General features: G+C 38.4%; 1 protein-coding gene across 1 annotated transcript in view; it reads right to left on the bottom strand.

The window, feature by feature from the left end:
* Window positions 1–13,012, bottom strand: part of LOC124717224 — a 112,438-nt gene that overhangs the window by 83,646 nt on the left and 15,780 nt on the right. The window contains exon 2 of the mRNA XM_047244015.1: window positions 8,164–8,385. Within this exon, the coding sequence (XP_047099971.1) occupies window positions 8,164–8,384 (221 nt within the window). The 5' untranslated portion in view covers window position 8,385. The remainder of the gene's footprint in view (window positions 1–8,163; window positions 8,386–13,012) is intronic.

The following is a 13,012-nucleotide window of genomic DNA, read 5'->3' as shown; positions in this document are numbered from 1 at the left end:
AGTCGCGAAAACCCAAAGAGTAGAAGCCAGACGGATTAATAGACGACAATGTGGCACAGATCTTGGACAATGAATGGTTAAAAAGTGGAAAACCGATCTACGAACTGGTACCTGGCATGTTCAATCTTTATGGAGCCCAGGCTCACTAAAGAAGTAATTAGACTAGCAGGGGAAGCTCAGGGAGAGCATTATTGACATCCAAGAAATTCGATGGACAGGGAGTGGGGTACTGCAAAAGAAAGAGGGCACTATATTCCATAGCTGTGATGATGACAGACATGAGTTTGGTACAGATTTCCTTGTTCATAAAGGCCTGAAACATTTGGTGATGAATTTTACACCCATTAATCCAAGGCTATCAGTAATTAGAACTAAAGGAAGATTCTTTAATTATAGTATAATTAATGAACATGCACCAACAGAAGAATCTACTGAAGACCTAAAAGATGGTTTCTATGATGCCCTTGAAAAAGTTTATGATAAGTGTCCAAGGAATGGCATCAAGATCATGCTGGGTGATTTTAATGCACAACTTGGAAGAGAAGACATGTTCCAGTCCACAATTGGAGCCCACAGTAAACATGGATCCACTAATGATAATGGAATAAGACTGATCATCTTCACAGCCTCCCAGAATATGATAGTGGGATCTACCAGGCTTCCCCATAAGGAGATACACAAGGAAACATGGAGGTCATCTGATGGTAGAACCATTAATCAAATTGATCACGTACTGATAGACCCAGGCATAAATCTAACTTGCTGGATGTTCAAACCTTTTCTGCCCCTAACGTGGATTCAGATCATTTTCTTGTAATGGCAAGATAAGAGCAAGGATATCAAACGCTCAGAAAGAAAGACATACTTTAAGTCGAGCAAGTAAGAAACTGGGTCTTATGGTAAATGAAGGTAAAACTAAATACAGGGCCTGTGGAAAGCATATCAACCCAATCAACTTTCAGTGTGAATGGACACACATTTGAAAGAGTTGATAGCTTCAAGTATCTTGGTTTCATAGTCACTTTTTTTAATGACATCTCAACTGAAATTAAGATTAGGCTGATATCAGCAAATAAGGCATATTTCACCTTGAGTAATTTATTTCGGTCAAGACTCCTCGGCCACCCAACAAAATTCCCTATTTATAAAACCCTTGTTACACCAACTCTCACTTATGCATCAGAAACATGGTCCTCGACGGAAACCAATGCAAGGCTGCTCGACAGACTTGAGAGGAAAGTTTTGAGGAGAATAACTGGCCCTGTGTATGAGAAAGAACAATGAAGGAAAAGGTGCAAAGCAGAATCGTACACTATACATTCCGATGCTCCTGTAACAAAAATCATAAGATCAGGAAGGATAAGGTGGGCAGGTCATGTGGCACAAATGGAGGAGTCTGAGGTGATAAAGAAGATTCTCTTTAGTAATCCAGAAGGACAAAGAGGGCGAGGTCGACCTTGAGCAAGATGGCTGGATGGAATGGAAGAAGACCTACGGAAGCTTGGATGCAGAAATTGGAGGAGGGTAGCAAATGACTGTAATGGATGGCGGAAGCTTGTTGGGAAGGCCAAGGTTCATCCTGGACTGTAGCACCATAGAAGAAAAGAAATAATAATAATAATAATAATAATAATAATAATAATAATAATAATAATAATAATAATACCCCATGGAGGCCCGGGAAAAGAATAGGCCTCCGGTATGTTCTGCCAGTCGTAAAAGGCGACGAAAAGAACAAACCACTAATAGTGCTAACCCCCCTTTTAGTGTGATTAGTTGGTTCAGGACAGAACTAAAGAAGCCTCGGACAAGTGCCGTCATGGTCAGGGACGACGTTTGAACCCTATGCCCGCCCACAATGGTAATGACACTGCTAGCCAATTGGAAAATGATTTAAATCCAAATAGAGGTGTTTTGCAGGATATGCTTCCTGCAACCACCCTAAGAGGAAAACAAAGACAGAATATGAGATGGTCAGATGAAGTTAATCGACACCTCATGTTCTGTTATTACCAAGCAACAAACCTAGGAACCAACACAACTGGATACAGATCACAAGTATACACAACATTTATTATCAGATACCCAGAATTAAAATATTTAACAGAACAACGACTAGCTGATCACATCCGTGTAATAATAAAAAATAACAGGATACCCCAGTCAGAATTAGAAAACATCGAACAACAAGTACAACAAATACTGGAACAAAATAATGTGCAATCAGAAGAAGAAGAAAATACAGTAATGGACTCAAACATCCCAGAGCAAACAAACAAAGAACAATCAATTAAACAATCAGAGGAAAACGAAATCTTAAGATAGCCACCAGAACAAGCACAAATAGAACTCGAAGTAACACATACGTTAGATATAGAAGAAAAATTTCAGCTGACATATATAGAATACAAAGACACAAAACAGACACTAGACCATTCTTGCATAGACCGCCAAATAACCCACAAGTCAAAACAACAATAAAAACTATCAACACAATCATACACAACAAAATAAATGAAAACACAACTATGGAAGAGTTAAAACTACTGGTTTATATAGGAGCACTCACTATACTTAATATACACACTAGGCACAGAACAGAACCAACCAACACACAGAAGAAACCCACAAAACCAGCATGGCAACACAGGCTACAGATCAGAATAGAAAAACTGAGAAAAGACATCGGACAGCTAACACAATTTATAAGAAATGAAATGTCAGAAAAAAAAAAAAAAAAAAAAATGAAAAAGGTTAGGTAAAATCTCACAACAAGAAGCGATAGAGCAATTATATGAAAAGAAGCAGAAATTACAAGCATTGGCCAAACGACTTAGAAGATACAAAAAACGTGAAAATAGAAGGAAACAAAACCAAACATTCAACACAAACCAAAAGAAATTTTACCAGACAATAGATAACACACACATTAAAATAGACAATCCACCAAACATAACAGACATGGAACACTTCTGGAGCAACATATGGTCAAACCCGGTACAACATAACAGGCATGCACGGTGGATAAAGCAGAAACAGATACATACAATACGATACCACAAATGCCTGAAGTGATAATTTTGCAACATGAAGTCACCCAAGCAATTAATTCTACTCACAATGGGAAAGCCCCTGGAAAAGATAAAATAGCAAATTTCTGGCTAAAGAAGTTCACCTGAACACATTCACATCTAACTAAATTATTTAACAGTTACATTGCAGACCCATACACATTCCCTGATACACTTACACATGGAATAACTTATCTGAAACCTAAAGATCAAGCAGACACAGCAAACCCAGCTAAATATCACCCCATAACATGCCTACCAACAATATACAAAATATTAACTTCAGTCATTACACAGAAATTAATGACACATACAACACAGAACAAAATTATAAATGAAGAACAAAAAGGCTGTTGCAAAGGAGCATGAGGATGTAAAGAGCAACTGATAATAGATGCAGAGGTGACATATCACGCTAAAACTAAACAAAGGTTGCTGCTCTACGCATACATTGATTACAGAAAGCTTTTGATAGTGTACCCCACTCATGGTTACTACAAATATTGGAAATATACAAAGTAGATCCTAAATTGATACACTTCCTAAACATAGTAATGAAAAATTGGAAAACCACACTTAATATCCAAACAAATTCAAATAATATCACATCACAGCCAATACAGATTAAGCGTGGAATATACCAAGGAGACTCATTAAGTCCTTTCTGGTTCTGCCTTGCTCTGAACCCACTACCCAACATGCTAAATAATACAAATTATGGATACAATATTACTGGAACATACCCACACAAAATCACACATTTGCTATACATGGATGATCTAAAACTACTGGCAGCAACAAATCAACAACTCAACCAATTACTAAAGATAACAGAAGTATTCAGCAATGATATAAATATGGCTTTTGGAACAGACAAATGTAAGAAAAATAGTATAGTCAAGGGAAAACACACTAAACAGGAAGATTACATATTGGATAACCATAGCGACTGCATAGAAGCGATGGAAAAAACAGATGCCTATAAATATCTAGGATACAGACAAAAAATAGGAACAGACAATACAAATATTAAAGAAGAACTAAAAGAAAAAAATAGACAAAGAATAAAAAATACTAAAAAAAGAATTGACAGAAAGAAACAAGACAAAAGCTATAAATACTTATGCTATACCAATATTGACCTACTCATTTGGAGTAGTGAAATGGAGTAACACAGACCTAGAAGCACTCAATACACTTACATGATCACAATGCCACAAATATAGAATACATCACATACATTCAGCAACAGAAAGATTCACATTAAGCAGAAAGGAAGGAGGAAGGGGATTTATTGACATAAAAAACCTGCATTATGGACAGGTAGACAATTTTAGAAAATTCTTTTTAGAACGAGCAGAAACTAGCAAAATACACAAAGCAATCACTCATATAAATACATCGGCTACACCACTGCAATTTCATAACCACTTCTACAACCCTTTAGATCACGTAACATCAACAGATATGAAGAAAGTAAATTGGAAAATGAAAACACTACATGGCAAGCACCCGTATCATCTAACACAGCCACACATCGATCAAGACGCATCCAACGCATGGCTAAGAAAAGGCAATATATACAGTGAGATGGAAGGATTCATGATTGCAATACAGGATCAAACAATAAACACCAGATATTACAGCAAGCATATTATTAAAGATCCCAATACTACAACAGATAAATGCAGACTTTGCAAACAACAAATAGAAACAGTAGACCACATCACAAGCGGGTGTACAATACTAGCAAATACAGAATACCCCAGAAGACATGACAATGTAGCAAAAATAATACATCAACAGCTTGCCTTACAACATAAACTTATAAAACAACACGTTCCCACATACAAGTATGCACCACAAAATGTACTGGAGAATGATGACTACAAATTATACTGGAACAGAACCATTATAACAGATAAAACAACACCACATAACAAACCTGACATCATACTCACCAATAAAAAGAAGAAATTAACACAACTAATCGAAATATCCATACCCAATACAACAAATATACAAAAGAAAACAGGAGAAAAAATTGAAAAATACATCCAACTGGCTGAGGAAATCAAGGACATGTGGCATCAGGATAAAGTTGACATTATACCAATTATACTATCAACTACAGGAGTCATACCACACAATATCCACCAGTACATCAATGCAATACAGCTACATCCAAACTTATATATACAACTACAGCTATCTGTAATTATTGATACATGTTCAATTACCCGAAAGTTCCTAAATGCAATATAACATACTCCGTACAGTTGAAAGGAAGTCACGCTTGATCAAGGTCCGCGTCACTTTCCATTTTAGACCAGACATAACGTCTGACAAAAGAAAGAATGAATAATATCAAATACGGTTTACATAAAAAGTTTAGTACAATGGTTGGCCATTAATTTTTAATTATTACCTCAGAAAATAAAGTTTAGTAATTAATTTTATGTTTGTTTGGAGGTACATGTGTGCAGTCCTGATATGTGTTGAAATCTGCACACCACGGAACTGAAGCATGCCGCTAGAGGATCCACAAACAAAATGGTGCAGCTCACCTATAAAGTGGTGGTGGGCTGCACTATTTTGTTTGTGAATCCACTAACGGCATGCTGCGGTACTGTGGTTTGGGGATTTCAACGTGTATCAGCACTACACACATATACCTCCAAACAAACATCAAATTAATTACTAAATTTTATTTTTTCAAAGTGGTAGTTAAAACTCAATGACTACCCCTATTCCGTGTTCTGTTCCTGTTCACATATTACATAACGTAGGCATTATAGAGCGTTTCAAAACTTACATGTTTGTGTCCACTACTCCAGAAGCCCAGTCAATAAAGACCAAAACAGGTCGACTTGGGGGGAAAATCATCATGTAGTTGTCAATTTTTGTACAATGGTAAAAGGGAGTGCCACAAACAACATCCACAAACCCTGAACAATGGGCTGCAAACATTGGACTAGGAGTGAGGGGTTTAAAGGTCACTTTTTCATGTTTTCCTTGAATAATTCAAAAACAGCAGACTCTAGTGAAAATGTTTTCCAGTACAAAATTAAATTACATAAAATTTCCTCTGGAAAAGGTCCTATTCATTTTTTATGCAGAACTAATAGTTTCCAAATTGCTGGGGATGGAAAAATCACACGATTATTAAAAATATTGTTTTAACACTATAAAATTAATGTTTACCTTTAAGTGAAGTGGGTTAAAATCAAAAATTTAATGTGTATATCATGTCTACATGCTGCTGACCTGTATTAAGGGATAAATCATGATGCATGAGTTTAACAGTATGGACAGGAGGAGGGAGGGGCATGTGTGGGGTAGAAGCACAAGAGAAGATAGGTCACTGGATTGTGTTCATGCACGCACCTACTTCTCAGGTCTGCAAACTGAAAATCAATCAGAAGATTCTCCACTCTATCTACGGCACTACATCACATCAGACTTGGTTATATAGTAAACTTATATTCAGTTTATTAAGTGAGTACTACCTTGCATTTGTTAAGTGAGCTCTTACGTAAAAAACCTCAAGACAGAACTGTGAACTGTCTGCCACACAGCAAACCTGTCTGAAGTATAACACACTGCCAATATCTATTCGACAATGTCGATTTGTCTCCACTATCACTGTATGGAATACTTTTCCCACTGTGAAGGGTATCAAGTGCGTCACTCCAGCCTCGACTTTAGATATTTTGAAATAAGTCAAGCAATGCATTATAGTGAACTACTGCTCAGACATATTCACATCCATCTTGGAAGACATACTCTGGATGTATGGTAAGAGGTTCTACTCAGTGCAACCCACTCTACAAGTGTCACCAACTTCCAAATAGAAAATATTTATGCAGTCTATCAGTGACACAATTAATGGTAAGAGAAGTGAAGTAATTTTCTGGTCATTCATTAATCCTCCACCAATGACTACAACATAACTACACGCTTTACAATATGTTGTCAATAGTAGACAGCAGAAAGATGCCATATTTTCCAATACAATCCATTTTCACCAACACCACATACATCAATGACAACAACACACTTACAAATACATACTCATTAAATAAACCAAAAATGACTCCATGGTATAAAGACAAGCTCAGTGAAGTTATTTTGTCAATTCACGTAAGAGAACTGGGTAGGCAATGCTGGGGACGTATAGCCTGTCTATAAATTGAAAAGTGCGCATCACTTATGGTAGGGAAAGTTGTGTTTTCTGGAAGAACATTACACCTGCCATACAGGATGGCTAAGAACCAATTTTCCCTACAGCTGCATAGGTGTGCAGAGATTTATGTAGGTTCTATCCATAAGCATTTCTTGCGTTAGCATTATTAGTAACTCATATCTGCATTCTGCTTAGTGTTAATGCATTTTGTAGAAAATATGTACACTGAGTTGCTAGTAACTCATAAAGTGCACTGTGGAGTGTTGGTATAACTTTGTGAAACACCCCATAGCTGCTTCTTGCTACACAGTGGGGTACATAGCATGGGTATTCATCAGCTCAACCTTCAATTTCCAGATCTATGAAGGAGGGACGCACACGAATGCAATCCAACAACCTACCTCCCTTTGCACTTCTATCCCACACTGACCACCCTCCACCATGTAACACCCCCAGGACACAATTTCTCTCTTAATACGGCTCTACTGAACTCAGACATGATACATATACTTAACATTTGTTTTGTTCATTTAAAGACACATTAATTTCACACCATTAAAATAATATTTTTAATAATCTGTAACTTTTCCATCCTCTGAACATGGAAACTATTAATCCTAGAGAAAAATTGAGTAGGACCTTTTTTGTAGGAAATTTAATGTAGTTTAATTTTGTACCTGGAAATGTTTTCACTAGCCTTCTTAGTTCTGAAATTAAAGAAAAACATAAAAAAGTGACGGATTTTTAGTGTGTCGTTCACGGCACTCCCTCCTACCACTGAACACAAATTTATGACTGCACAATTTTTTCTAATTTTTCTTTGCTGACTTTGATACAGTGTCAAAACTCAAGTTCTCAAGTTAATAGCATTCTGTGAAAACATAATATACAGAAAGCTGGTGTTACCTTCTACTGGTACTAACAGCATGAGGTTCCTCAGGCTCCACATCATCTTGAGAGAGTACAGCTGGCAAAAGTTGATTAGCTCTTCCACTGCTTGGGCTACAGCGGCGAGCTGGTGCATGTCTTTCCACCCTGGGTGGTCTGCGAAGGCGACCACTTGTCGCGTGGATGTAACTGACAACAGACACTCGTCGCCTCTGCTGAGAGTCTCGGTGAGCTTTCATTCTGAAGAAAACAGAAGCTGTGGACAACAGAGCTTAAGCTGTGGCTCTAATTTCTAATAATGATGTGTATGCCGCTATTTTCTCTTAAGGTTACTAACAAAGCCAACACAACTTTTATCAGAACAGACTTGTTGAAATTTTTGTCCTGCTTCTGTTATGTAGGAGAGTCGTAATGAAACTGACCAAGAAAATATTTACAATGAGACTGATATGAGACTGATCCTTGTTAACAAACACCACAGAAGATGCTAGAAATAGTCACCACTGCTGTCGATGCAGCACTGTGCTCAGTTTATCGAACTGTGGGATATGTGTAGCAGGTCTGTCTGAGGGATAGCAGCAATACTGCTGTAGCCCTTCCAACGTGTCAAGATTATTTGACTGCATCTGACACTTCTATTTAACCCGCAGGTAAAGCTCACAGGGAGAGAGATCAGGGGATTGAGGTGACCAGGAGGTTGCAATGCCTCTTCCACCTGTGATAAGGTTGTCGGGGCAGTATATGCTATTGCTCAGTATTGATGAAAATTTCCACACAGTCTTTCACCCTCTGGAAGTTGATCTTAATTTAGATTAGAATGTTTCTGGACATACTAGTCAACATTAACAGTTTTGTTGAATACTAACATTACAATGCAGAGACCAAAAATTGCACACCAAACATCGATCTCAAGATTATGTGATGGGTCTTCCAACTACTTCAGTAGCTCTTCTATGCATAATGGCATATGTCCTATGAATTTATATACCCTGACAGACTGAGATGTGCCTCATCTGAAGAAATTAAAAACTAAGGAAACAACAATCGTGATTCCATTTCACTCAGAAATCACAGGTAGAACTGAACATGCAAAACTTCGATTGGTTGCTTTTAACTTGTGTATAATAGTAAATTTGTAAGGATGCAGATGCAAGTCTGTTTTTATAACATTTCAACAAGATGATGTCTTAATTCCCACTTGCACAGGTAAATGTCATTCAGACTTTGATCCTGCCTTTCCTTTACTTGTGCAACATTTTCTGGTGTTCAAACTGTTTTTGGACAGTAACAGTTTTATTCACTACAGAGCCTATTTTGCTCCATTTTTCCACTAACTTTTGCATTGTAGACTTTGTGGAAGATTTTGCAAATCCTTCCAATCTTAAACCATTGCACAAACAGTTCTACTCACATTTTCCACGAAATGTGTTTCGCGTAACACAACAATAAACACATGCTATTTACCGTGAACGCCGTTTTGTGTTTTATTCGACTGGTCACTAAACACATCTACTCCTCTCACTCACTCAAATGTAATGACATAGTGAACTACTCAGTACAGAGAATGCGGGAGATGTGCTTGCGCAGGCACGTAACAGCATGCCATAGGTTATAAAAGCAAGTGACTGATGCATCAGTGTCACAGTTTCCAGCATTTTCAGTGATGGCAGTTCTCATGTTCAGTAACAAAGTTCAGTTCCATTGTGGTCTTATAAATATTCTCTGGATTAATTTAATTTTCCCACCCTTCACATACACTTCAGTGACATTTGTGAACTTCGACAATGATTTTGCAAAACAAATAATTAACAGCAAATTCACTGAAAGTTTAGAATCTGACTTTTATTCATAAACTTTTTTCAGACCCACAAGCTACCTCACAAGAGGCACTGTAATCCAGTCTCAGAGAACTTCTTTTAGACATTGAACCTGCACATGTAAATCTACATACATCCTCTGGAATCCACTGTCCCGTGGGAGGCAGAGCCTACTCTGTACTAGTATTTGCACTTTTCTGTTCTATTCCATTTGTGTACTGAACAAGGGAAACACGATTCTGCATATGCTTCTCTGTGTGTCCTTACTCTCAATATCCTCATAATAAATATAAGATGGTGGCAGCAAAACTGTCCCACAATCTTCCTCAAATACTGGTTGTTTAAATTTACCCATCAAGGTTTTGAGAGACAATGCTGCCTTTCTTTCAAAGATTCACATTCTAGTTTCCTGAGCATATCCATTGCACTTTCACTGTACCAACCTATTACAATTCTGCCAGCGTGTCTCTCAATTCTTTCACTATCTTCCATCATGCCCACTCGATGAAGACGTCACACAGACAGGAGCAACAGTATAAATTGTTCGCACTAGTGTCTCATAAGTGGCTCGATGTCCAGATCTATCGGCCTTTCCCAGACCCTTTTCAACAAATCTATGTCTGACTTTCAGGCTTTCCCAGTGGATCGCCGCAAATACTCTTCTCAGATATGTCGCCAGATAACACCGTGCGAGCTTCACAATATTTCATCGAAACAACTGTTCAACATTATTGAGTGTTAGCAGTTGCTATTGTCACTGTTGCAAGATGCAACTGGTGATACTTGGCTCCCAGCAGGGAACACTACAAATACTACTTTCATCTAACTGTGAGCTCTTCTCAATACAAGCATACTTCCTACTCGTGGCCCCGATAAATTTCAAGAAAGATGCGCAAGTTCTGTCAGTCGCATCTTGTGACAGTGTTCAGAGCAACTACCACCACCAGTTGATGATGTCGAATACTTGTTTCGGTGAATGAGTCTGGGACCTGCACAATAACATCTGGCAGCAAACCTGAGAAGAATATTTCCTCAAGATTGGCCAGGAAAGCCTGAAAAGTCGTGACCGGTACCTCTACAGGTAGAACATGGCAAAAGATATAAACGAGTTTGACAAATTATGTACTAAGAGAGGTAGTTGCTGGGCACACTGGTCCTTTGTATTGAGACACCATAACAAGCAGACTTTTCCTATGTTTGCTAAATTTAAACATAATAATGACTTGGCATCTGCTATTAGAATTAAGTGACGAGTGAGTGCAGTCCTTGTGAGAGAGAGGGTAAGTTACATGCGACAGGAGCTACAAATTGTGCTCATGAAATTACTTTCACTACACCTTCATCTACATCTATACTCTGCAAACCACTGTGAGATGGAGTGAAGGGGGTACATCCCGTTGCACTAGTTACTAGGGTTTCTTCCCGTTCCACTCAATTACGGAGTGTGTGAAGAATTATTATTTGAATGCCTTTGTGAATACTGTAATTATTCTAATCTTATCCTCAAGATCTCTAAGTGAGTGATAGACATGGGATTACAGTATATTCCTAGTCATCATTTACAGCCAGTTCTTAAGCTTTGCTAATAAACTTACTCGGGATAGTTTACATCTGTTTTTGAGAATCTGCTAGTGCTTGGACCAAACAACAAGCAAAGGTTCACCAAATGGCAAAGTAAGCCCCACTTGAAGCCAATCACAAGAAAATGTACCACAATGATGGACTGTGTTTAATCTAATGTAACTGCCCGTGGCAACACTGCAAAAGCAAATCTCGACATTGATTATTTTTGTGGATGTATTAACTGTTTTAATCTCATGGACAAGGCTTAGGATAATACAGTGGATTCAGTGCTTGAGGAAAGTCTGAATTATGCAATGACACCTGGTACAGCCTCAGTCAACAATGTGATACCTGGAATAGCACAGGCAATCTTGAAAGTTTCCAGAGAGGTTGCAGAAGAGATTCAGTGACATATCTGCTGAATTTTAACCCAAGATTCAGTATAACTTCAGCAGAAGGAGACGCTCTGTGAGACTTAAGAGTAGACCAAGACCTCATCCGTTTACCTGCCAACAAAGGGATCATTGTCGTCCTTCTCATACGTACTGAGTACAACAGCAAGATAAATGCATTGTGTTATGATCCTGCATATCACAAGCAAGGAGAGGATTGGTTAGGCAAAACTCTCACAAAAACTCTAAGACCTCAAGATGAGTTTTATTCTGGCAGACATCAAGTGCCTGCATCAACAGCCTGTGGTTCCCCCAGAACTAGAGGGCCTATCTAAGATTAAGAAGAATAGGCCACCTCTTTGGCCCATAGCAACACTGCAGAAGCAAATCTGCACATTCCGGCCCAGACTAACCAATTGAGCGTCATATCATTGTTTGCAGATGGCATCATCTGATGTTGTATGGAAGGGCATGGGTCAGCATCAGCACATCAACACACCACTCACCTGGTTGCTGTTGGCTTCCCTTGGAGCTGCTACTTTTCAATAAGTAGCTCCTCTATAGAGCTCACAATCCTTAGTGCACTCCATTCCAGTCCTCAGACCACTGAAAAATTCCTGGCAGTACCAAGAATCAAACCTGGGTCCTCTACACAGCCGTTAATATGCTGACCACTGAACTATGGAGGTGGACCATAATAACACTGGAGCACTTACTTATTTTTTTGGCTAAACATCTTACATCACTGTCCCGACCTCTCGTAGGCAAATGTAACCATAACATTTGGGGTTTAAGGACTTTCATAGGATGCCTGAAAACAGTTACACTACAACTGTCTGATCATTTGGTTAGACAGATTGCTACTTACTGTAAAGAAGACACGTTAAGTTGCAGACAGGAACCATTAAAAGATGCTTACACAAAGCTTTCAGCCACAGCCTTCATCAGCAAAAGAGAAACACACACCAATCACACACACACACAACCAGGCACATATTGCCATGTAGAGCTGGCATTCATATGTGCATGAGATGTGCTTGCTTGTGTGTATGAATGGTGTGTGTTTCTGTTTTGCTGATGAATACTGTGGCCAAA

The sequence above is a fragment of the Schistocerca piceifrons genome, chromosome 9 (assembly GCF_021461385.2).
Source record: "Schistocerca piceifrons isolate TAMUIC-IGC-003096 chromosome 9, iqSchPice1.1, whole genome shotgun sequence".
Classification (NCBI taxonomy): domain Eukaryota; kingdom Metazoa; phylum Arthropoda; class Insecta; order Orthoptera; family Acrididae; genus Schistocerca; species Schistocerca piceifrons.
This window is presented reverse-complemented; position numbering and strand designations above follow the sequence as displayed.